General features: G+C 40.0%; 1 protein-coding gene across 1 annotated transcript; it reads right to left on the bottom strand.

The window, feature by feature from the left end:
* Window positions 1-4,671: 4,671 nt before the first annotated feature.
* On the bottom strand, window positions 4,672-27,017 carry C1HXorf38 (chromosome 1 CXorf38 homolog). Its single transcript, XM_050936699.1, has 8 exons — window positions 26,800-27,017; window positions 21,121-21,255; window positions 18,072-18,194; window positions 17,791-17,940; window positions 13,299-13,481; window positions 8,660-8,831; window positions 8,079-8,163; window positions 4,672-5,515 (listed from the first exon to the last, which is right to left on the bottom strand). Exons 1-7 carry the CDS (start codon window positions 27,001-27,003, stop codon window positions 8,114-8,116), a joined length of 1,017 nt encoding a protein of 338 aa, XP_050792656.1. The 5' UTR covers window positions 27,004-27,017; the 3' UTR covers window positions 4,672-5,515; window positions 8,079-8,113.

Below are 27,017 nucleotides of genomic sequence, written 5' to 3'. Positions count from 1 at the left end.
CCAGTGCCTAACGACCCTGGCAGTTAGGAAGTTTTTCCTAACGTTTAACCTAAATCTCCCTTGCTCCAATTTAAGCCAATTACTTCTTATACTGTCCTAAATGGATAAGGACAACAATTTATCACCCTTCTCTTTATAAGAACCTTGAAGACTTATGTTCTCCTCCCCGCTCCTCAGTCTTCTGTTCTTCAGACTAACCAAACCCAAATTTTTCAAATCTTTCTTTTTAGGTCAAGTTTTCTAGATCTTTAATTATGTTTTACTGCTCTCTTCTGGACTTTCTTCAGTGTGTCCATATCTTTCCCAAAGTTTGGTGCCCAGAACTGGACACAGTACTCCAGATGAGGCCTTATCAGTGCTAAGTAGAATGGAAGAAATTACTTCTTGTGAATTGCTTTCAACATTCATGCTAATACATCCCAGAATGATGTTCACTTTTTTTGCAACCATATTACATTGTCAACTCATATTTATTTCATGACTCACTATGATCCCCAAATCCTTTTCTGTGGTACTCATTTCTAGGCAGTCATTTCTTATTTTGTATGTGTGCAATTGATTATTCCTACCTAAGTGTAGTACTTTATATTTGTCCTTTTTGAATTTCATCCAGACCATTTCTCCTATTTGTCAAGATAATTTTGAATTTTAGTCCTGTCCTCAAAACCGCTTGCAACCCCTCCCAACTTGGTATTGTCTGCAAACTTTATAAGCATACTCTCTATGCCATTATCTAAATCATTTATGAAGATATTGAATAGAACTGGACCCAGGACAGATCCCTGTGGGACCCCACTCAATATGCCCTTCCAGCTTGACTGAAAACCATAGCTAACTACTCTCTGAGTTCAGTTTTCCAATCAGTTATGCACCCACTTTACAGTAGGTTCATTGAGGCCACATTTCTCTAGTTTGCTTATGAAAAGGTCATGAGACAGCATCAAAAACATTACTAAAGTTGAGATATATCACATTTACTGCTTCCCCCCCATCTGCAAGTCTTGTTACCCTATCAAAGAAGGATATTAGGTTGGTTTAGTATATTTGATTTCTTCTTGACAAATCCATATTGATAGTTGATCACCACCTCATTATTTTCCAGGTGCTTAAAAATTGATGATTTGCTTTATTATCTTTCTAGGTACCAAAGTTAAGATGACTGGTCTATAATTCCCTGGGTTGTCCTTATTCCCCTTTTTATAGACAAGTACTATATTTGCTCTTTTATAGGCCTCTGGGTTCTCTCCCATCCTCCACAAGTTCTTAAAGATAATCACTAATGCCTCAGAGATCTCTCTATCCAGTTCCTTAAGTATTCTAGGATGTATTTTGTCAGACCCTGCTGACATGAAGACATCTAACTTATCTAAATAATTCTTAATTTGTTCTTTAGCCTCAGATCCTACCCCATTTACACTGATGTTCAGTATGTTAGTCATCCAACCACTGCTAACCTTTTTGTGAAAAACAAAAAAGGCATTTAACACTTCAGCCATTTTTGCAGTTTCTGTCATCACCTTTCCCTCCTCATTAATTAATGGGCTCACTCTGGGCCTTCCTCATGTATTTGTAAAATGTTTTATTGTTATACTTTACATCCCTAGCTAGTTTAATTTCATTTTGTGTCATAGCTTCTCAAATTTTGTCCCTACAGATCTCCTGGTTTACCATACATCCTGTCTTGCCTGCGCATTGAGATAGTTTGCTCTTGTGCCCTTAACGTCTCTAAAAAAAACCTGGCAACTCACCTACCTTCCACAGGATCCTACCTGCCAATTCTCTGAGTTTGCTGAAGTCTTCCTTCTTGAAGTCCATTGTTTTTATTCTGCTGTTTTCCCTCCTGCCATTTTGTAGAATCATGAACTTTATCATTCCATGATCACTGTCACCCAAACTGCCTTATACCTTCAAATTCTCAACCAGTTCCTCCCTATTTGTCAAAATCAAATCCAGAATAGCTCTTCCACTGTCTGCTTTCTCTATCTTTTGTAATAAAAACTTGTCCCCAGTGCATTCCAAGAACTTGTTGAATAATCTGTGTCCTGCTGTATTATTTTCCCAAAAGGGATCTGGGTAGTTGAAATCCCCCATCATCATCAAGTCCTGTGCTTTGAATGGTTTTGTTACTCATTTAAAAAAAGCCTCATCCATGTCTTCCTGCTTAGGTCATCTATAGTAGACCCTGCTATGACATCACCCTTGTTTTTTACCAATTTTCTTTACCCAGAGACTTTCAACAGGTCTGCCTACCACTTCTATCTTGACCTAAGTACATGTATACATCTCTGATATACAAGAAAACACCTCCTCCCTTTCTTCCCCTGCTTGTCCTTCCTGAATAAGTTGTACTCTTGTATACCAATATTCCAGTCATGTGGATTACCCCACTAAGTCTCAGATGCTAGTTATGTCATAATTGTGATTATTCACTAGTACTTCTAGTTTTCTGTTTATTCCCCCATACTTCTTGCATTAATAATACATTTAAGATGTTATTAGATTTCTCCTCTATATCCCCTCTTGTCTCTCCTTTGTCCCCTGCTACGATTGCCTATATTCCCCCCAAATTCCAGCTCTTCACCCTGGTCTCCATGCTCTGGACTTACTTTTGGGTTTTTGTCTCCTGCCAACATCAACCTACTTTAAAGCCCGCGTCACTAGGTGACCAGTCTGTATCTGAAGCTTTCCTTGACAGGTGGGCCCCATTTCTGCTCAGCAGTCCCCCTCAGAACAGCATCCCATGGTCAAGGAAGCCAAGGCCCTCCTGGCAACACCCTCCTCACAGCCAGGCATTCACCTCCAGGATGTATCTGTCTCTGCTTGGGGTCCCTAGCCTTGACCAGGATTGATGAGACCACCACCTGCTCCCCAATTCCTTCACCCTCACTCCCAGAGTCTTATAGTCACTTCTGATCTGCTCAGTGTCCTACCTCACAGTATTATTAGTGCCTACATAGATTAACAGTATGGAGTAATAGTCATATGGCTGGATGACCCTTGACAATCCTGTAATGTATTGGATACAGGCTCCTGGCAGGCAGCACACCTCCTGTGATGCCTATCAGTAGGCACCTCTCACACTGGATGGTCTCCCCAGCCTGGCTTTCTATGACGGGGAAATGAGTAGAGGCATCCATGGTTGGGTTCGCTGGCTGGACACAGGTGCAGGTGGAGGAGCCAGGAGCAGTGTTGGCACTGGTGATGTAGCCTTTCCAAACCATGACTTTTTTTTCTCTCTCGCCTATAAAATCCCTCTCAAACTTCCATGTTTGATGCTTCTTGTTATTTAGCAGCTGGCTTTTAAGCCCCTCTCTCCTAGTCAGCCCCACCCTCTCATTAACATACAGAGAAAAGGTGATCAAGGCTCAGAGGCCAGGAGGTGAGAACCTTGCTCATCCACACTCAGCTAAGCGCTGGTAGGCCTCTGGCCCCCACAACCACACAATTCCCAAAAGACCACACTGTAAAATTTAAGCAAAACCAGAAGAAAAACCAACCAGACAGACAAGCTCACTCACCCCAAGATTTAGCTCTCGCTTCTTCAGCAACATCCCTCCGCCTGCAGCTAGAACCCACCCTAGCATGCAATAGCCCCTAGGCACAAGTTTACGGTCACTGGATCTGCATAAGTGAAGACTCACTGGCATTCGCCAACCCACTATCTTCAGGCTTCCCCCTGGCACCTGCTCCAATGCCACACACCACTTCTGTAGTCGGCTTTCTCCATGGCACTTCCACTGATGATTTCACTTTAAGTGAATATAGCTAACGTGGCAATGGCAGATTTGCATCCATCAGCTGAAGATTTGGGGAAAGGCCCATGAGTGGGGCTCCACAGGACATTGATACTACACTGGGTTTCAAGGCATTCCTTTATGACTCCTGAAAATCGTTACATTTGTCATGCTGAGGAACAGCGTGGATTCTGTGAAGGATTCAGTTGTTAAATTACCTTGGCTACACAGATTTCTGTGTTGTGCTTCTCGCAAGACAGATGAGGGGATATATGGTGTGGAAGTTCTGTGCAACAATGCTCTCTTATTATAAAGAGAGCAGAGACACTGGCTGCTGCTATAGGCTCATTCCTTACCAGAATCAAGAGACTCACATAATGTTCCTGCAGACATTCCCCCATATCTTTTATAGACAGCCTCTGGTGAGATCAATCAATTTTTACAATGGCCCAGGGAGTGATTCTCTCCAGCGCATGCTCTCCACCTTATGCCTTAACTAGACACTGATAAACAGGGCTCTGAACCTGGCTTGGAAAAGCAGCTTAAGGAAGAAGAATCTTTTAGACCAATTTGAGATAAATCATCAGGAAAACTCTTCTGGGACAGATGGAGGAATAGTGGGGATGACACAGCTAGGGTACATCTATGCTCAAATGCTGGCTAATGACAACTTTCTGAACATCAGGACTCTCCTGATGATGATGACGACACATGGACATACATCAGCTACAAGACCAGAGGATAAAGGGAACCATCCTACTGGTTCAGAATCTCAAGATTCGGGCACAATGATGGATTCTAAAGCAACCAGCCTTGCCAGAGCTATCTTGTAACCTAGGATCACCAGGCTCAACACATCACTTACTTCCTGCTGATTTTCATGGTAATACTCCAGAACACTGCATAAGCACAGTCAAAGTGCACAGGGATGTCAAACTCAATCACAGGAGGCCATGTTTTATTTTTAATTATGGTTCATACATTTATGAAAAGATACTCAATTCATCCAGTGAGTAGGGTGTGTACAAAACCAAGGGTAGAATACAACCCTTATGTACTAAATAAATAAAAGTTTAGCTTAGTTATTCGTTTAGTATCTTATAGTCACATCCACGTCACACAGTAGGAAAATACACCCACCCACAGGAGCAGTGCTGTTTATGTCCTTCATTACTTTTCATTCTTCATCCTTCTCAGTTTTTCCTCCTCCGCCTCCTACGTCTGTCTCTCTTTTCTTCTCTCTTCACTTCCTTCCCTGCAGCATCAGTTCACACCTCTTGCCCATCCACTAAGCTCTTCAGATATGAAAGTGAACGATGATATCTAAATGTAATCAATTTGGTTTTAACCCCCAATGAGTTAAATGGGGAGTAGGAAGGTCACACGTCTGAGTCACTCTTTCAGGCTCTCTGCAGTCTTAAAAAAATACTGTAGCAGGTTACTCTATCACATGGATGTTCTTCATCACAACTATGAAGAAATATGAATCTTTTTGTTGTTGTTACATGAAATCTTAGCATCTATAAACTCTGAACACCCACACGGGCCCCATAATTCTATAAAGAAAGGTGGGTATTTGATGCCTTTGCATCAGACCCTAGGTTTAGGGATGGGGAATATCCTCTCCTTGGCTTTTCGGTAATTTAAGCAATAAACGGAATCTGAAAAGAATGAGAACTTTTTTGAATTCTCGCCACTGGATTTTGATGCGTCAGGATTTCTTCTTGTTAAAATACAATTCATCACAAGGATGGTTTTTCACTCCATTGAATGTCATGTTACTGGAAATGAATACATTTCTTGGTTAGTGCTCTGGCAAAACGTATTTTGTAAATGTTATATGCTTCATAAAAAAAGCAATTTAAGTACTGTATTTTGTTAAGAGGTTACTGCCTATTGAAAGGCCTCAGTGCCAATATATTTCTATTTACGTGGTAAGCCCCTCTCTGTTAGTAGTCACTTATAATGCTGGAGTCAAAGTCATTTGCGAGAATAACTGACAGAACAAAGGAGTCCATTACTATACTTGTATAATTTATTACAGTATTTAGACCACTGCTGAACTGACAGACAACTATTACTACATCATACCGGGAAGCAAGTAAGCCCAGGACATCGTCAATCAAAAACCTTGCTAATGGAGAACTTCAGCATTGAGCCTCAAAACCCTTTAAACTGCTCAGACAACTATCTCAAATCCTAGAAATCTATTTCTGTCATCCTTGTTCTCTGCAACAGTAAAAAAAAATAAAATGTGTCAATTGTTCTCAAACTTCGAACTGCAATTGGGAGCTAGATTCTTCTTCTATTTATCTCCATAGCTAAACTTCCATTGACTTTACTGGGGGCATGATCAGACCCTTTTCTAAAGTGAACACCTCTAATAATTGCTGTAGCCAATACTCAACACAGTGTCAGATTTTCAAAATATTAGTTATTATAGTGTAAACTATAGTAATAAGGAATATCACTGGCTTCTGGGAACCTCCAGGGAGGTGAAGCTAGGCCACCTCCTTAAGAGTAAATGCAAAAAAGTATCATCTGCTCACTTCCCATACACCTGTTCCACTATTCTAACAACAGGCAGGCTGGTGAATTCCAGCAACACCCAAAAGCAGTTGCCCAGTCAGAAACTTGAAAGAAAGAAGACTTTTCTAGGCCATGAAAAAGGGACAAATATATACATAAAAACAACAAAAACAATGAATCTGAGGAGAGGAGACACAAATATTAACATTATACATTCATAATATATGAATTTTATTCCTTTTATTGATTGCAAAGTCTTTATTAAAAAGAAATGGTAGATCTCAAGAGATTAAATACATTCATGTTGCTGTCAACCCTTTAGAGGGTACTGGAAAGCAAATGTACCTTAACATTCACATTTTGTAAAAATGAGGTTTTATAAAACTTAAGACTAATAGAAATGTTTCCATTAAAAAATGAAGTCTAATGAAAATAGTTGCCGGGAACATTTAAGTAAAAATAGTGTCTGAAAACAACAAACAACAACAATAATGTAGCACTAAGAAACTGAAATACTGTAATATGGACTGCACAAAATTGAAACTGACCTTGCTGATCTCCATTATGTTAAAGAGAAAAAAAAATAAAACTGAAAAAAGCAAACACAAAGGTTTAAGTGCCTGTGTTTTTTTTTAAATTACATCAGTTTCAGTATTCTGAAAGGTCACTGATTTTAAATGTTCTATGATAAATGTATGATTATTTTAGTTGACAGTGTCCCTCACTTGCAATGTTTTTGCTCTTAGTGGGAAAAACTGGGATTAATAATCTCAAATTATCTAACAAAACTATGCTTTGACAGTACTAAATGCACCATCTGTTGGCATAACTAAAAATTTATTTTTTTGAATGTTTTATTGTGCTTGCAAAAAATTCTTTACAAAAAAGGCACATAAAGCCAGGACTTTGTTCCATTAAAATTGGGACTACAGGATTCTGACAGCTGCAAATTTAGCAGAAATCCTGAATGCACTGTTCTCAGGGTTAAGCAACTACATAGGACTTGACCATGAAAAGCACTACTGAAAGAAACATGGATAATTAAAGCATTGGTGATAAGCATTTTCTCAAGAACTGTGCAGCAGTCTGCACGTGGTACTGAGAGATGTACGCAGTTTTGAATCACATGAGCAAACCTCTACGCTCATGTTGCAATGAGTGCTCATGAATGGGAAAAATGACCATGCCATGAGTCAAGACAGGACGTGGTCAGGGAACAGTGTAAATCTGTTGTACAGTGGGCATTTTAATTATTTTAAGATGGTTTTGCTGCCACCCTTAAGTATTGCTGCTTTACACCAAAGTGACTGAGAAGCCAATGTTAAACTGAGAACAGAGGGTATTATGAGGCCCAGACACAGAAACAAATTAAACTCTCTCTCTTACAGCCAGCTGCTCGAGGCCTCATGGCATATGCTAGGGACTGTATTTTTGCTGCCCAACATCCATTCCATTCAGTTTAATTGCCTTAATGGCTCAACAACAACAAAGCCCCAGTGGTTCAGTACTGCCTTCTCTCAGCCTTCCATACCCTTGCAAGATCAAGTCCTTCAAACCTACAGTTTATTTCCTGGCTCTAGCTATGTTTCTCCACATTCTTTAAATTGAAAAAGGAGGCGGTGGGGTGGGAGGAAGGGACGGACGGAGTACATGACATTCTTCCAAGAAACAAAATCATCAAACCGCAACAGGAAGTTTTGAAATTTTAGAAAGGCATCTCATGACAATTCACTCTTTAAGTTTGTTTTCCAAGCCACTGAAGAGGCTGGGCATACCCTCATGCAGTGAAAGACAGACTACTTGTCAATTACTTACAGGAACTTCTCTTCAAAATACAGTCACTGGCATTTTCACAAAAGTTGTTCTTTGGGAATACACTTCATTTTCTTTAACGAACAACCTATATTTAAACAAAAAAACAAAACAAAACATCAGTGAATCTTCCTCTAATCAAGTGTTGCACTTGTTTCTTACATCAGTATTTTTTATGCTTTTTAACCTGGTGGTTCCCAATCTGTGAAACAAATCCTCACGCAGATTATCTCTTTATTCCTTCTTTTAACCTGTATTTGATCATTTCTGTAAAGACAACTGAATCTTAACAATTCCACAACTGCTGAAATACTACAATTGATGGCCCTGACAAAACGTGTCTCTATTAAACAAAAGTTTCACTAACACTGTGCAGTAGTCACTGCCATTCATTATCATAGCCTAAATAGTTCCCTGGGAGATGCCCCACTAAAGCATGTGTGTCAAAGCAACACACCCTGATAAAGAGAATTATTCTACATGACAGTACTCTTTTCCTCAAACTCCTTTACCAATTTTTGCTTCTAACATCCAAGACAGCTTAAGAGAGAGGAAAAGCACATTTCCTAAATGAGTAAACTTGCCTTCATCTTCCTCCTGATCAGGATATTCTTTCATGGTCTCTTTCATAGATCTTCTTTGGTTGTACCCCTCTTTTTCAAGGCCTTCTAGCCTCTGCACATCTGCCTGAAGACTTATTTGGAGATCACCGCTGTCCTTTAAGAAGTTCTTTGTCATCTGTATCCTATTTAAGTTCTACAGCAGCAACAAAAAAACAAAAAACATCTCTTAATGGAGCCAAATCATTAAAATATAAGCTTCTTCAACTATCATACTTCCTCAATATTTGCTCTTGGGCATATAATTTCCACATCCTCTAATTATAAAAAGGCTTTTTTGTTGGCTTGTTTAGGATTGCTGCATTTTCTGGCCAGAAATATAGAGGCCTGCTATTAGACTCTCATTTATTTTAAATATGCAGTGTTGTAGCTGTGTCAATTCAAGGACATTAGAAAGACAAGGTGGGTGAGGTAATATCTTTTATTGGACCAACTTCTGTTGGTGAGAGACAAGCTTTTGAGCTTATACAGAGATGACCTGAAGAACTCCATGTAAGCTGGAAAGCTTGTGTCTCTCACTAATAGAAGATATTACCTCACCCATCTTGTCTCTATGTATTTTAAGAGCTAATTTGCTTTAATCTTCTTTTAGAGCAAAAGCTGATGAGTGGGAGTGTAGCTTCAGCAAAACGAGGACAGAGAGTGTGGGAAACACATGAAGCTGAGGGCAGGTTGCCAAATAATTCTCAGTGAGAAGAATTTAAACTCAGGTACGATAGATCATCTTTAAGATACTGGTCCATGTAAAGGGCTTGTTCGGACTAACCCTGTGGACGAAGGATTTTTATCACGTAAGCAGATAAAAATCTGACAAAGGCAGGTAATTGTTGATGGAAGATTGGACTGTAAACCTGCCTCTGAAGTCCAAACAGCTTCACAGCAAAACAAATCCACTGTACATCTTACCAAACCTGTTATGGCACATGCACCGTACATTTTACATTTAGATAATACTTAGCCCTGCCTTGAGTGCAGGGGACTGGACTAGATGACCTCTCGAGGTTCCTTCCAGTTCTATGATTCTATTGTCTCAGACTTTAAACTATAACAGAATATTAATCTACGATTAAAGTGCAGTGACTCTAACAAAGAGCAAGAAAGTTATAGCTTATGGTTGTTACAGTAACCTTAATTCATCCGGACTCATCTCTGTGTGTTCTAGCACATGCTACATGTATTTGAATGTATATTCCCAGTTCATTTCTCCTCTCCCCACAAGCAAGAAAATTCAATGCAAAGACTGAAGGCTATCTAAACTCTCTTTTTTAAAAGTGAGGGTGAAATGAGTTCGTTAAGTTTATTTGTAAGACATTGGCCGATTTGCAATTTCAATTGAAAAAAATATTCCCAATATTTGGCAGGTTCCCCCCCTTCATCGTCTGATGATGTGAGCGGAAAAGCCACTTGCAGTCTTCGGTAATCAAGTCTTCCCTGCTCTCAGATGGAGACTACAGGAGGCAGCTCATCCCCGAAGAGATCTTTTCAGATGGTACAAGCAACTGCAGCTCTGGGAAACTCTGAGCATGCAGCAAAAAGGGCCTGGGAAAAGCAATTCCCAACTCAGAGACCACACATGCAATGAAGCCAAATTACAGCACTGTGATGGCCACATCTTTGCACTGCATGCAACTTTAAAATATAACATCATGGTGAAGGATTTTTTTTTTAAATTTAGACTATTGTTTAGCATTTTTTATTTGAAAAGGTGAGGTTCTTGTAAAAATCCTCATCTTAACCCGACAAGAATGTTTTTAATCTGGCGTACACGAAGAGAACTAAATTTTTAAAAGTTAGAAGCAGCTGATTATTGGAGGAAAATGTTGACTAGGACAAAGGTTCTCAGACTATGTCTGTGGACCACCAATAGTGTCAAAATTTCAACCTGCGCAATCAAATATTTGGTGACTGGAGGAGGAGGGGAAGGTGGTGACCATGAAAGGATCTCTCTCAAAGTGGAAAGGAAAATGAGAGTTGGAAAACACCTAGACCAAAAAGAGATGAATTTGAAAATATGGCACCAGTATAGAAGGGATATTCTTGACTCAGCTTTGGGAGCACAGCAGAAGTGGGGAATAAATATGAAACGTGGGACATGGAAATGATCAGGAAAGGGCAAAAGTCTTTCCCTCTTTTTAAAATGTTTTCTTACAGATGCTAAGCATATCATGCATGCTTGTGGGGGTGAGAAGCACTCAATTTATACGAGAATTGTGCATGCTACATACTTTAGTAAACAATTTTGTTTTTTACCGAAACATAAAGGAAAGCCAACCTGAGGGCATTTTTCCAAGAGGAATACTCAACTGCAGAGAATATTTTCACTAGCAACAACAACAGTTCTTCAAAAACACTTGCAAAAGGTAAAATTGAGTTTGTTCAATAAAAGATGTCAATGAGAATGGAAGACTGAGGATAAAGAAATGCCAAGTTTGTTAAACATTTGTTTAACTTCCTAATTTACAGTGGAGGAAGAGAATGAGCCATGTACAGATTGATCACATTTCCCAGAATGAGGGGGAGGAATTGCTGTGTAAATAACAACTGAGACTGTTGAAAAGGGGTGGTATTTCCTACAACAGAAAAAGGAGATCCAGACAACATACTTTTCATGGAAGACACTGAAGAAAAAAAAAAAAAAAGATGCTAGAAATTACATACACATTGGACAGCGTCTAGATTTCAGGGCCAAAGTTTCACTTACTTTAAGAATGCTTTTTGCTCAAGGTTTCACTTTAGGTTCTTTCCAGGTTACTTGAAGATGCAAGAAGGATGTAGAGGTGCTTAGAAAAAAATTGAAAAGACACCCAACAAGTCTGGTTCTATCCCTAGAATAATCAAACCCGTTTATAGCTTTTGTCTTTATTGTGACAAGTCAGATTAAATTTGAGACAGTATCACAAGCTCTCACAGACCACCAGATGGGTTCAACCAGGTTTGTCCAGGCCGTAGGAAGTATTTTACTTGTTTATTTTAATACCTTCCCACAGAATTTAAACTGAGGGAAAAAAAAAATCCTTTCAGCCTGGGTTCAGAGCCTTGTAAAAAGTAAACAATCCTCCCTCCAGTCAAGGCTTACTTGGAGCTCAAAAAGGCTCTGTGCAGCCATGGTTTCAGTCTTGTTTTAAAACAAGAAAGGGCTTTTTAGATCGCATGTTCCTCTTCTCTTCGCCTCCAAGGAAGGTTTTGCTCCTGGTCCGTGGCACTCAACAGCACCTGGGAGTACCTCTTATCTTCCCAGGATACTCTTATTAGTATCCTGGGAAATTAATACATAGCAGCTGGCCCAGTCTGGTTACTCTGACAATTTCTAGGGTTAACAGCAAGCTCCTGTAGTCTTGACTAGAGTCAGTGTTAACCCTTTTTCTGCCAGTCCCCAGAGAGGATCTACAGACTTTGTCACAGCTTCGGCATGCTCGTGCAAAGCCTTATGTTGAGCTCAAGGTTACATATTTTAAATTTTCTTGTAACTTAAATAGAGGAGAGATTTAAAAATTCACAGAAATACTGTCAAGGTAAGACTTTAAAAAAATACTACAAAAAGTCTTCCCTTACCTCTGCTACTAACAAAAGGTCAAAGTATTAAAAGCAAAATAATTTGAACCTAGTTTACTTTTCTCCTTTTGTGGTGTTTGCTCTCTGATTTTTTACACGTACAACAAGGAAAACTGACTAGTCAGTTTCATTTTGTTTCTGTTAGCTAATACAATGCTCATGTTTGCAAACATGGGAGGGAGATGTTTCTATTTTAAAAAACTAATTTTCATTGGAATAAAAAAAATAAATTTTAGGTTCTGTAAAAATGTTGTTTTAAAACAAAAAACTTTTTTTAAATTAAAATTCCCAACAGTGTTTCCTTCAGCTACATATGCAGAAGCAGGTTTTAAGACAATTAGAAGTTTGTGCTAAAAACCTTCACAAGTTATTTTTTTAAAAATGCACCTTTAGAAATTCTGATAACTCAGACATACCACCATTAATTTTAGGACAAAGGTTTAAAGAAAAATAAAGAATGTGCAGGGGAAAATTCAGCAAAGATACCTTGCTTGCTTAAGGGAACTGTTCTAGTCTAGGTGCAAATATGTAACTACTATTAATGCTAAAGGGAGTTACATAACTATAGCAAAAGAGGACAAGAACATCTTGAAAAGCAGACTATATAAACACATGCATATCAGGGATCTTGTGCACAGATTATTGCCATGTTAAATCACAGAAATTCAATGTATGTTGTATACAATATTCACATTTTCAAGCATCTTCTGTACCTCAACTAGCCAGTCTTCAATGCTGAAGTTTAGGAGTGCCTGGAAAGGTGCTCTCAGCAGGCAGTCACATTCCATTCCATATCTCAGTGTCAAACTGCCTAGATGTAGTTAGTACTAAAGTGGGAGGTTTTTGGAACATCTCATGCTCCTGGAGGAATTTCAAGTTTACTATATGGTAAACTGTAAGTTTGCCTTCATTTGGCTAGGCCTTTTCCAGTAAATATTGGTTTAAATGCAAAAGAGGAATCCTGTTCATTACCCAGAATGAGCCATTAACTGCTTTCCTTTAAATATCTGACTAATACATTAAGTCTTCCTTTTTAAACTTTTAAAAGTACCTCTTTAGACAGCATCTCCTGCTCTTCTACCAGAAAATAGATCTCTTTCAGTCTTTCCTTTATTAATTCCATCTCTATTTCACTTATTTGGCTCCCACTCATGCAAACTTCTGTTTCTCCTTCCAATCCATCTGGCTGATCTTCTTCCCCTGGTATATAAACAGTCCAATCCGATGACAGAAGCTGTTTGGTTTATAAGAGGAAAATAAAATAAGTGATTAAATTTAAAAAGGCACTTTTTCTGGTATTACAGAGAGCTCCAGTTAATGCTACTGTAATAGAGCAGCCCTTCATTTTGTGGTTTCAGTAGCATAACAAAGTACTCAAGCTATGCAATGAGTTCAGATTAAATGAATCTAAATACTTTTCAATAATCTTTATCAGTGTTGCTCCTGAATACTTCTATCTCCTCATTTCTATAACTGTACAAAGTGAATTTTAGGCTAACTTTTACCTCCAGCACCACAAAGCAAGCACTTGTGGTGTCATGTCTTGATTGCGCTGGACACCAGGTTAAAGGTCTAGTGCTCTAAGCACATGAAACTGACCTATGGAACACTAGCTCCGTAATTTAGAACAGGGGTAGGCAACCTATGGCACGCGTGCCGAAGGCGGCAAGCAAGCTGATTTTCAGTGGCACTCACGTTGCCTGGGTCCTGGCTACTGGTCCGGGGGGCTCTGTGTTTTAATTTAATTTTAAATGAAGCTTCTTAAACATTTTTAAAACCTTATTCACTTTACATACAACAATAGTTTAGTTATATATTATAGACTTACAGAAAGAGATCTTCTAAAAATGTTAAAATGTATTACTGGCACGCAAAACCTTAAATTAGAGTGAATAGATGAAGACTTGGCACACCACTTCTGAAAGGTTGCCGACCCCTGATTTAGAATATATGGAGGTACATATAAAATGGTTATTTCAAGATTTCAGCTTATTTGTTCCAACACATGTAAGCAATCAAATTTAGGTGTTCTTAAACAGCTGTCTGTACAGAGCTGGCTGACCACATGGTGCTGGCTCTCATATTCCATCAAGAGAAACAGCACAGGGATGGGGAGGGGAGGACAAAAGGAGGAGTAAAAGAAACAGGCTAGATAAAAATCTATAATTTTGAAAAACATTATTTAAATCAGATTTTTTAAAATTTACATTAATTACAGATTTTAAAAAAATAAAAAGGTGCAGAGAATATTTTTTCATTTCAGATTATTCACCTAATTCAGTTCAATGATTAATTCATTCAAAGTTAGGAAAACAATGGGATGGGAGTTGAAAAAAGCATAAAAGCTAGTTTTCCTTTTTCAATCTATGAATAAAAGCTAGATGTGAGGATGGGATGTACTAGTTCTAAAATCTTGAAGGACATGGTGATCAGAAACAATCAGTTCAATTCAGTAACTACAGATAATACTTCCTTTGTTTAATAAATCAGTTCATTTTAAATGCAAACATATTTTGATAAACTTCTCATGTATCCAGCACAATTAAGTTTTATTTAACAAAAAAAAACCCTCAAAATGCTTTTTAATTGAATTTGTATCTAAATAATGCTTGACAGAAGTCAAGTAAAAAAATCAATGTAGTAAATAAGAAATGCACCATTCACCATTTTCTAATAAAAAATGTAAGTGTTAAGAATTTGAATAAATGTATGTTAAGCTCTTTAGTTGCTTAAATAAACGTGTATAAATATAGCATATGTTCTCGATTAGCAAAAAAGATGTACCACACTTAGTACAAAGGCTGCATTTAGTTGCAAATCAATATGTTTTAATGGTTTCCAATCAGTGAGGCTTAACCTTTCTTTAGGAAAATAACTAAAAGGTATATATGCAATGCAAAACAAAATTAAAATCAATTATTTAAATTGCTTTGAGTTAAATGAAGCAACCCTGAAAAGAAGAGAATGTGAGTAACTCTTTTTGAAAAGTACAAAGCATTTATCATTCCAAAGACAGAAACAAACACGTACTTCCATACACCTGTTGTTATTTTTCATGTAATAAATTGCTGTGGTTGCCTCATGGGTGTTATGCAGCAGAAAAAAGATGGGGAGGTGGTCCATGTGATGGAGAGTGGGAGAAGAAGAGATCCCTGAAATAATCTGTCCATCATGGTATTGTTCACACTATGAGAGGCTGAACTCCCTTGGTGTGATGGTCGTTATACCGTGCTCTTTAACCCCATTCATTCCCTTTTCTCTGCACCCTTTTTTTTTTTTTTCACAGAAAAGTGTCTTTTGGTAGAGATTGGTGATCATGTGTATAAAGTAAGCATCTATGAAAACTACACTGTATTGTGTAATTAAACAGCTCAGAACCATTCTCAGTCTATAGCCTCCGTTCGAAGACATAGGACAGACAAGGGCTGCATCTCTTGGACATTTAGGGGTACTGCCTACTGAGTGTCAGAAGTTATCAGCTTTCTGTGGTGATAGTTTTGGAGTTTACCTATAGCCCTTACAGGGAAGGGAAGAAAAATAATTTGTTCTCTCTAGTGTCTCTGCAAGAGCTTGTTTAGTGGGCTTTGTCACAGTTGAGGGCAACTGCACCTGTAGTTCCCTGTGTGGTCCAGCAACAGCACCCACATTTCAGGCTTACAGTTCCAGCTACTGCCTTTCGGGTGGAGCCAGATGTCTCACCCTGGTCAGAACGGAATATTTCTAGGCTGCACAGTTCCCTGTCTTCACCATGTTATTCCCAGCAGAGACAAGCTGCCCAAGCACAATTATTTGCCCTCTCTTCAGAGACTGATAAGAGTGATTGTCAACAGTTGTATGTTACCTCACAGCTCTTTTTATGCAAGTCTTCTTTATTCTTAAGGTAAAAGCACTGCCGAGAGAACATACTAAAAATAATAAAAGCAGCTACATGCATGCTAATAAGTCCTTTAACACTTCCCCAAAGGATTTCTTGCTGATTTCTTGTCCATTTGCTGGATCAGGAAGAAGAACGTGAGAGTTTAAAACCAGGCTATCAATCAAAAAATCTTTTCTTTGCCTATTGGTCCCTGGAGAATCTAGTTTGAATAGTATATTGCAACCTCTCCAAGGGGTAGCATCAAAGGTCTGATAAGGGAGGAGTTTCATTAGCATTCCCCTCCTGCCTGAGCAGGTGCATATAATTCCACAACAGCACATACACAACTGCATTTTAATACAGTGGACCCAAAGGTAATAAGCCTAATTCAGTAACATGTAGCTTAATTCTATAAAGTTCATGCAGGATACTGCAGAAAATTCTCAGGCGGTCGCAGGCTCAAAAGCCTATTTTAATATAACCACTCTATTCTGCCGATTAGTAACAGAAAACAAGCAATATCAACAGTGACTTAAGCCCAGAAAACCCTACCAACATTTCCACTTATCAGGCAGCACAATCAATTTCAGTTCTTTTCTGCACAGACCAATTGCTCAAATGAATACTCCCTTAAAACCAACTTCCCAACTGCTGCTTAAACCTGTTGGCAAATAGGTGACGTGGCACAGACAACCTTTCGTTTTATCCCCTCATCCCATCATATTGTGCAGCAGTCACATATAAAAGTAAATACAGGTCTATATAACCTCTTAAACACCTGAAAAGCAGCTGTAACATTTAATGTTGGAAGTAGTAATAAGTTGGACGGACATGCCAACTCCCCTAAGATCTCTAGATATAAACAGGTAGGACAAGAGCATGTGTAGAAGAATGAGATACTCTGGGGTGTGGAGCTCGTACTTGTGTAGAAGACAGAGTCAAGAGGGATATCTGCACTGCAAGTAGTGTGGTCTTGACCCAACATCAGGAGAAGGATTATAGATAAATTTCTTCTAGACTGGGTACAAGATAGATAGATGGGGCAGACTCAGCTCTCTTGCTTACAGTAGTAGATAAAGGATTGCATTCAAATGGCAAGTTAGGAAGATGCTGTCTCTTCAGTACAGAGGGGAGGGTGAGATAAGTCTCTGATCTGTATATGAATATGAAGAGACAAGCAGGTTAGTGTAGCTACCTCATAGAGGGAGGGTAAATTGGAGGAAGGAGCATGGATGGTTGCATTGGAGGAACAAATGGCCCAGCAGCCCAGGGACTGGGGAAGCTCAAAGGTGGCATACAGCTACCCATCAGGTTTTGCGCCAAACAGAGCTTGGATGGACAGTAGGATCAGGGCCAAAACATCTGGTAGAAAAGGGCTGTTTCTGAGAATTGGCCAGTTCCCGCTCAGCCTCGCAAATATTTAATTTACAGTGGTGAGTTACCATAGACCCAGAACCTGCAAACACTAAAGAGTAGTGCTTCCTATGATGAACAGTCCCATTGACGTAAGGTATCTGACTCTTTTTGTAATGTACAATGAGACTGGACATTTAAACAAACAGAGTAGAAAAATATAAACCCCTAGTGAAATTCCACAGACTTTTAAAAGTCTTTGCAAATTTCTAATGTACTGGATTATACTTACAATTTATAATAAAAAACTACAGACCAGAATTATTTCTTTTACCTTTTCTATCCTTGTACTAGCTGTCATAACTTCTGGAACATTCTGGAGTTCCTTTAATAAATTCTGAATCTTCTTTCCAAACTCTTCCAACCATAAAGAAGAAACTTTCATTTCTGAAGAATGCATTAACTCATTGCGGCACTTAATCACCTAAACAGGAGAATGAAGAAAAACAGCACTGCCACATTATAGTCATAACCATCCTATCACACAATTTACAGTATTTTACAGAATATATATTAATTAAAAATAGTTCTTGGAAATAGTCTGGGAGATTTTACCTCTCTGACTTTCTTCTGGTCAATACCACTGAAGTGATCACAAAAGTTGAGAAGGTTTAGAAGAGCAGCTGCATCACACTTTTCTGGTCCAGAAATATCCATCTGCCCACGAGGCATATAAGCCTACATAACAAAAGTGCACGATATCAATGTCATTTTTGGTTTCAGGAAGTACACAAATATGTGATTTCCTTATCTGCCTATAAGCGCTGTTAATGTTTCAAAATGATATTGCCTAAAGTAAATGCAATAAACTAGAACACAATCTCTACAACTCCACTTGCTACATCTGCCATTTAACAATGTGCTCAAGCAAATGGTTATTTCCTTCACAACCCTTAAATCTTTCCCTACTTGGTTATTTGATTCTGCAATGAAGTCACAATGCTAAATGAACACTGTAACATATTGTATAGTTATACACACTCGTGACTTCCCTGCATCACTAGGGAGTTGCACACTTTAAAGCAGTGGTTCTCAAACTTTTTTTTACTGGTGACCCCTTTTACATAGCAAGGCTCTGAGTGTGACCCCCCTTATAAATTAAAAACACTTTTAATTATATTTAATACCATTATAAATGCTGGAGGCAAAGTGGGGTTTGGGGTGGAGGCTGACAGCTCGTGACCGCCCCCGCCCCCCCCGTAATAACCCTGCGATCCCCTGAGGGGTCCCGACCCCCAGTTTGAGAACCCCTGCTTTAAAGCTTGTCCGCTCAGTTCTTCCCTCCATTCCCTGCATGAGTTCTTTTGTGCCCCCCTCCTATCCCCCTCTATTTCAGGGACACCCCGCACCTCAACTCTCTCCTTCATGCCAGGGGCTCTGTGTTCCCTCCCACCATCTATGCATCCAAATCTCCTGCTCCCCACCAGCTGCTCTGTGCCTCCCCTTCAGGGGCACCGGAACAGAGGGCGCCATGGCCCTCCAACTTTTGAACGTCTTCCACTTTTCACCACCGGTCTGGATCCCTGTCCCTCCTCTTCTCCCCGCCAGGCCCCATCCCCAGGTCAGGAGCTGGAGCCTGGCCCAGGGATCCTGGGCAGCTGTGAGAACCCACCCCTCCACCTGCCCTGTGTCAGAGGGCTTGAGAGCAGCCCCAACCCTATGTCCCCACCCCAGCCAGATGGAGGGGCCTGGGCCCCCTAACTCAGCTGCAGCTTGGCCAGGGGCCACGGAGGGGGCAGGGCCTTGCAGCTCCATCACTTTTAGGAAGAATCCATCGTTCCTGCCCCCACTCCTCCATGGGGTAGGAGACAAGTCATTCTGGATGTCAACATCTTAAACTGTATTGAGAGATTGGGCAGAACTGAGATGTGGGGGTATTGTTATAACAGAAGGGTTAATGGCTGCCATCAACCAGTTCTTTGATCTATGGTTCTCAACGAGGGGTAGGTGTACTCCTGGGGGTACACAGAGATCTTCCAGGGGGTACATAAACTGATCTAGATATTTGCCTAGTTTTACAACAGACTACATAAAAAGCACTAGTGAAGTCAGTACAAACTAAAATTTCATACGACTTGTTTATACTGCTCTATATACTGTATTTTATAATAATGTGATGTACAGATACGCAATGTATTAGACATGCATTTTTTGTCATTTACTGATGCGTACAAGAATGTTAATGAGGTTGAAGCTGTACTTTTTAAGTGAGGTGAAACTTGGGGTACGCAAGACAAATCAGACTGCTGAAAGAGGTACAATAGTTTGGAAAGGTTGAGAACCACAGCAATAGACCATAACAGATCTGGTTAAAGTTGCTAGGTCTGCTAACCAGATGCCAGGGCATCATGTGTCCCCCATTTCACCCTTCTGCTTTTGTGATTTTCACCAAAAAAACGGATATTCTCCCCACCAATGCCTAGAACATTCCTTGAAATTTTGCAATTGATCTGATGTGGCACTGAAAAGTTATCATCTTACAGACAAACAGACGTAGCCCATCAAGTGGAGCACAGAGCTGTGCAAGTTCAGACATTTGGGTGGGAGATTAGTGAGTGAAGGGAAAAAGATATTTTAAATACACATATCTGCAATAGCAGACAAAACCAGGAAGGGGTTTTTTTTTGGGGGGTGGGGGGGGGAGAATTATTACTTTTCACTTCAGATGCACTGTTGTTTACGCATACCAGCACATCATACCACCCCTGTTCCTGGAACACTACCCAGCTACAATATTCTCTAGAATGAAGCACCAGGATTATATGGGGACTTTACCCCGGGGTTAACTGCCTGCCTGCACAGACCACCACCACCAACACATTGGTTCAGACAGATGAAAGTAGCCTAGTTAGTATCAAAGTTTGTGCCTTATTTTGCGACTCTTAAGGGGTATTCTTTTTTTAATCAAATAAGTTAAATTGAACTTCATCTTTTCATGCACAAGCTTCACTTCTAAAGAGATCTGTGAGACTACAAGTATTTATTCCATTGAGAATTTAGATACATTACTGAATACTTTACAGACCATGTTTCAGTCAGTGGTTATTTTAGAGGATGTTCAGCAAATCAGGAAGCAGAGCAGAAATGCCAACAATTTTGCATGGTACCATTGAACTTTACAACCCTGTCAATATTACCAAATACTATTCCTAATACCTTTTCATTGTATTTCTTAGCTCAGCCCAAAGAAATATTGCTATACACTCGCTTGGATTTAAACCTAGTCAATGTGTTTTCAAATCCAGGATGAAATAAAAATGAAATCACGTTGGTTAAGCCCAAAAGGGTAGTGTCCTGGATACTCAGGTCATGGAAAAGCACAAGGTTAGCCCTTGAAACCTTTCCTTTTGTCCTTTAGCAAGAAAAAAGGACAATACATGTGCAAGTTTGTTCTCCAGGGATGAAACCCTGCCCCCACTGAAGACAATGGGAGTTTTGCCATTGTCTTCTACAGGGTCAGGTTTGCACCATAGGTCCAAATCCTGCCCTGACAGACTCCTATCCAGCCAAACTGAATTCATTATGGAACCAAACGTGGATGAAAGTGAGGACATGACCTGACCCCAAGCGTGATTCTTCTAAACAATGAATTTAATTATGTTACCTTTGCAAGTTCCCATGAGTTGGAAGGCCAAAGCCAAGGTTTACAGTTTCCCCAGTGAACTTCTCCATTCCTGTTGGTGTGATGATTCAAAATCTCCTTTTTCCACTCTGTGCACAGTGAACAGCTGGACTGAAACTAAAAAGAAAAAAAACAGGAAAGAAACCAAAGTAATTTACCTTAGTACTTGCACTCTTTAAATTACACTTTAAAAAGTGCACAGAATTACTACTACTACTACATTGTAGCAGACACTAGAAAAAGGATTCAAGGAACATTCATTCAGAAATTTGATCAAATGCACAGATTCTCATATGCAGTGTGCTGAACTGTTATGAAGAGACGTAATTGAGAATTTAGGTATAATAAATACAGTAGGTTAGGGCAGTAGCCTCTCACCTCTAGAGACCTGGATTCAATGAGAGTCCGGACTCAACTGGAAATGAGTTTGAAGCTTCTCCTAACCAGGGTTGAGGCCAATGCTAGCCAGATGTCTCAAATGAGGCTTGCGTGACAAGCCCCGTGGTGAAAGAGAAGAATGCTTTAGCAGCAGAATTTGAAGTTACACATTTTTTCCTTATAGTTTAAATTAGGGTTAATAAAAAAAAGACATATCTGAGCATGGTTGAATCCTTAGAGAATTTTCAACTGGGAAGGATGTCTTAACAGCTAAAGCATATAACAATTTATTCCAATTTAACTATTCTGATTGTTCATTCTCCATGTGCACGCACATACAAACGCTCCTCCACCTTTGTCATTAACTTTGTAGGGCAGAGGGATTAAATGTGTAGGTGAATTAGACTGTAAACTCCCTAGGGCAGAAACTTTCTTTTATTTGTAGGTCTAATATAGTACCCAGCACTCTTATAGGGCTGCACAAATAAATAATTGTGGGTGGCACTGAAGAACACCAAAGTGAATGTTTGTTATCTTGAATTACGTTACAGGGTTTGTTTGTTTTTTTAATGTACTCTAACAGAGAGGATCAGTGAACTGCCAGCTCTCAATGTTGTTTCTGGTATGTAACAATAGTGATTATTATTACTGGATATTATGGAGTCACAGGTCATGCTTCCACATGCTGAAGTTGAATTTAATTTTGCACTTAACGCAGAAATTTAACCACTCTGTTATGTATGAAAAACACAGTATATCCTCTACAAGACTATGAAATTTACTCTGAGCACAGAATGAGTTTTCTGAGAATGTACAAGTAAACTCATTCATTAGTTTCCATTAATTAAAATAGGTACACTTCTACCCCAATATAACGTGACCCGATATAACACGAATTCGGATATAACGCGGTAAAGCAGCGCTCCAGGGGGGCGGGGCTGCACACTCCGGCAGATCAAAGCAAGTTCGATATAACGTGGTAAGATTTTTTGGCTCCCGAGGACAGAGTTATATCGGGGTAGAGATGTACTTTAAAATATTCATCCTTAGTCCTTTTTGGCCCTATGAGCTTAATAATGGAGTATGCGGACACCATCATAAAAACAACAGAATCATGATTAAGGCATTTGAGAACGTAGTTCCAGATGAGACTAAACAGATTTTTAAAAGACATTTTATTTATTTAATTTCTTCAAGGTGTCACTATAGAGCAGTCAAGCTAGTTTGGGTGCCCTTACTGCATTTCTATACCTTAATTTTGTTGGACTTCTTTTTTATCTAAGCATAACTCTGAATTTCCTGGGTTGATAATGCTTGCTTTTAGATAATTACAATATCCACAAGTGGTATCTAACACAATGCTCATGCGTCTACGTTACCGTTACCATAAATTAACATGAGTGAAAGGTAGATGAGGAATCTCATTATGGTGCTTAAGGGAAGCTTTCTTCACAACATTAAACTACTCTACATAGATTGGCACAAGCATCAGTTTTCCCTCACAAGAGTACTAAAGAAGCCATGGGAGAAGCTTCCACTATGCCCAACCCTAGCCAGTACTATTAAACCTTCACTTTCGTGTGCACTAACACTTACTACAGTAGACCCTCTGAGTTACAGACACCTCAGGAATGGAGATTGTTCGTAACTCTGACATGTTCTGTAACTCTGAACAAAACATTATGGTGATTCTTTCAAAAGTTTACAACTGAACATTGACTTAACAGAGCTTTGAAACTTGACTGTGCAGAAGAAAAATGCTCCTCTCTCAATTTTTTTAGTAGTTTACATTTAACACAGTACTGTACTGTATTTGCTTTTTGGTGGGAGAGGTCTTCTCTGCTGCTGCCTGATTGTGTACTTCCACTTCCAAATGAGATGTGTAGTTGACTGGTCAGTTCATAACTCTGAAGTTCTAATGTATTTACCTTTCTCTTTCTCTTTCCTGGAAACTAAAAACAAAAATTTTATCACAACTAGGGCTGTCAAGTGATTAAAAAAATTAATCGTGATTAATAGCACTGTTAAACAATAATAGAATACAATTTATTTAAATATTTTTGGATGTTTTCTACATTTTCAAATATATTGGTTTGAATTACAACACAAAACAGTGTACAATGCTCACTTTATTTTTGATTACAAATATTTGCACAGTAAAAATAAAAGAAATAGTATTTTTCAATTAATCTAATACAAGTACAGTAATGAAATCTCTTCATCATGAAAGTTGAACTTACAAAACATAGAATTATGTACAAAAAAATAACTGCATTCAAAAACAGAACAATGTAAAAGTTTAGAGCAGGGGTCGGTAACCTATGGCAGGTGTGCCAAAGGCAGCATGCAAGCTGATTTATCGTTGCATGCTGCTGCCTGCCTGGGGTCTCCGCTGCCAGCCTGGATGGACGGAACCCTGGGCCAGCAGCAGGCTGAGTGGGGCTGGTGGTCAGGATCCTGGCCGGCAGGGGCTGGAACCCCAGACCGGCAGCAGGCTGAGCCACTCAGCCCGCTGTCAGCCTCAAGTCCCAGCTGCCGGCCTCGCTCAGCAGACTGCCAGTTTGAGATTCCATCCGCTGGCCCCTGTAAATCCAAAATGTATTACTGGCACGTGAAACCTTAAATTACAGCAAATAAATGAAGACTTAGCACACCACTTCTGAAAGGTTGCTGACCCCTGGTTTAGAGCCTACAGGTCCACTCAGTCCTACTTCTTGTTCAGCCAATCGCTCAGACAAACAAGTGCATTTACACGAGATAACGCTCCCTGCTTCTTTTTTACAATGTTACCTGAAAGTGAGAATTGGTGTTCACAGCATATTTACATGCCAGATATGCTAAACACTCACATGCCCCTTCATCTGTCAACCCCCATTCCAGAGGACGTGTCCATGCTGATGATGGGTTCTGCTAGATAAAAAAGCAGTGTAGACTGACACATGTTCATTTTTATCATCTGACTCTCATGCCACCAGCAGGTTGATTTTCTTTTTGGTAGTTTAGTTCTGTAGTTTCTGCATCGGAGTGTTGCTCTTTTAAGACTTCTGAAAGCATGCTCCACACCTCATCCCTCTCAGATTTTGGAAGGCACTTCAGATTCTTAAACTTTGGGTCAAGTGCTGTAGCTGTCTTTAGAAATCTCACATTGGTACCTTCTTTGCGTTTTGTCAAATCTGCAGTGAAAGTGTCCTTAAAATGAACATGTGCTGGGTCATCATCCGAGACTGCTATAACACGAAATATATGGCAGAACGGGGGTAAAACAGAGCAGGAGACATACAATTCCCTTCTAAGGACTTGAGTCATAAAAAAATAATGCATTAATTAAATTTAACAACCATCACCAGCATGGAAGCATGTCCTCTGGAACAATGGCCAAAGCATGAAGAGGCATATGAGTGTTTAGCATATCTGGCATGTAAATACCTTGCAATGCTGGCTACAAAAATGCAATGCAAACACATGTTCTCACTTTCAGGTGACATATATAAGAAGCGGGCAGCATTAGCTCCTGTAAATGTAAACCAACTTGTTTGTCTTAGCAATTGGCAGAACAAGAAGTAGGACTGAGTAGACTTGTAGGCTCCAAAGTTTTATATTGTTTTGTTTTTGAGTGCAGTTATGTAACAAAAACCCCTACATTTATAAATTGCACTTTCACAATAGAGATTGCACTACAGTACTTGTATGTTGTGAATTGAAAAATATTATTTCTTCTTTCATTTTTATAGTGAAAATATTTGTGATAAAAATATAAAGTGAACACTGGACACTTTGTATTCTGTGCTGTAATTGAAACCAATATATTTGAAAATGTAGAAAAATATCCAAAATATTTAATTAATTTCAATTGGTATTCTATTGTTTAACAGTGCAATTAAAACTGTGATTGATCGCAATAATTTTTATAGCGATTAATTTTTTTTGAGTTAATCACAAATTAACTGTAATTAATCAACAGCCCTAATCACAACTGATCTTCAAAACAACAACAAAAAGATATCTAGCTCTGTATAACGGCTATGTATGCCATGCAAAGAGACAGGAGTTTGAGAGCAAATACAAGGGTCAACAAGGCTTTAGGCAGTTAAGTGCCTAGTAGACTAGATAGAGCACAGTAAGCTGCAGAAGGAGCAGGGTAGAGAGATCCAGTTAGTCCCATAGCACCCTCTGCTGAGCCAGTATTGGACTCAGAAATTGAATGGCTAGGATAATAATGGACCATAAAACTGTGAATTCTAAAGCAAAGAAATTTCTCCATCTCTGAATTTCTTGTCTAACATCCCACCTAGAACTTCTTTTCTGGGCTAACAATCAGGAACCCCAATGTGAAGGAAGCAGGGAGGGCCCAATCCTGCAGCCTTTCTGGGACTGTAGTCGGTGATTTAAGTAAACAGAATTGTGCAGATAGAACTGCGAGGTCTCTCACGTACGTCGAGTTGCAGTTAGGGCTGAAAGAGAAGCAGCCCCCCTCCCCCTTTAAGAACTAAGCTACTCAAAAAAATGAGTGAAATAGACAAGGAGAAAAGGATAGTGGTCTAACACAACACAGTGCTCACAACTCTGTGCTCTGCTCCTAAACTCCAACACCTCCTTCCAAAATCAGTCCAGTTTCTCTATTTGTTGATGCTGATTTAAGCAGTAGTGCCATGCATAACACTGCTGATGCCACGTGTTCAAAATTCCCGAATCAGCCCTCTAAAAATCATTAGCATTTTAAAAAGTAACATGCTGGGCGGCGGAATAGTTGCCTGCTGGTGCTCGAGCCTTCAGGCTGCTCTCAGATCATGTTTTCAAGGTTTTCTCTGCAACAAGAGAGCTACAAGCTTCTGTCGAATGACAGTCCAGAATCTCTCATCATCCCCACACTGCAGGAACCGGAGCTTTTAAGAAAACTCTGTTATCACCAGACGCACAATGCCATCACCAGAGCAGGCCATGCTGACTAGTGCAAGGTTGGTGCTCTGCACGCGGCACAGGCTTGCCAACCTTGCAGGAGTGTCCTGGAGTCTCCAGGAATTCAAGATTAATCTTTAATGAAAGCCTGCCGTGTGAGGAAGTCTCCAGGACCGCATCCAACCGCAGCTGGGAGCCGGGGAAGGCTGGCTGCACACTGGGGTAACAAAGTGCACAGGCCGAGCCTAGCGCCCTTGAACGGCGGGGAGGGTCTGATGGGTTGTAAGGGACCCGCTCCCCGCCATGGATCCCCAGCTCTTGGGCGCTACCTGCAACCCAGCACGAGCAACCTCAACTCCCGAGCGCGCTGGGGGCCCCGGCTCTCACCTGCCTGCCCCGGGGAAGGCAGCGGCTGCGGCAGAGGCGGCCTGGGGGCGGCAGGCGGGCGAGCAGCTGGCGGTGGAAGGCGCGGAGCTGCTCCCCGGCGAAGCGCTGCAGGGCGTCCCGCAGCAGCAGCAGGCAGTGCCCGGCCTTCACCCAGTTCTTGTACTCGGCGCAGTTCAGCCGCGCGGCCAGCTCCGCCAGCGCCATGGCCCGCGCCGCCT

The sequence above is a fragment of the Gopherus flavomarginatus genome, chromosome 1, assembly GCF_025201925.1.
Source record: "Gopherus flavomarginatus isolate rGopFla2 chromosome 1, rGopFla2.mat.asm, whole genome shotgun sequence".
NCBI lineage: Eukaryota > Metazoa > Chordata > Testudines > Testudinidae > Gopherus > Gopherus flavomarginatus.
This window is presented reverse-complemented; position numbering and strand designations above follow the sequence as displayed.

What these genes read in the sequence shown, in the direction of transcription:
- C1HXorf38 (XM_050936699.1), bottom strand. Translation starts at nt 27,003, where the DNA reads ATGGCGCTGGCGGAGCTGGCCGCGCGGCTGAACTGCGCCGAGTACAAG. An exon ending in GCCTTCCCCGGGGCAGGCAG is followed by an intron (nt 21,256 to 26,799) that starts GTGAGAGCCGGG and finishes TTTTCTTTTTAG; the next exon opens with TTTCAGTCCAGCTGTTCACT. An exon ending in CTAGTACAAGGATAGAAAAG is followed by an intron (nt 13,482 to 17,790) that starts GTAAAAGAAATA and finishes TAAACCAAACAG; the next exon opens with CTTCTGTCATCGGATTGGAC.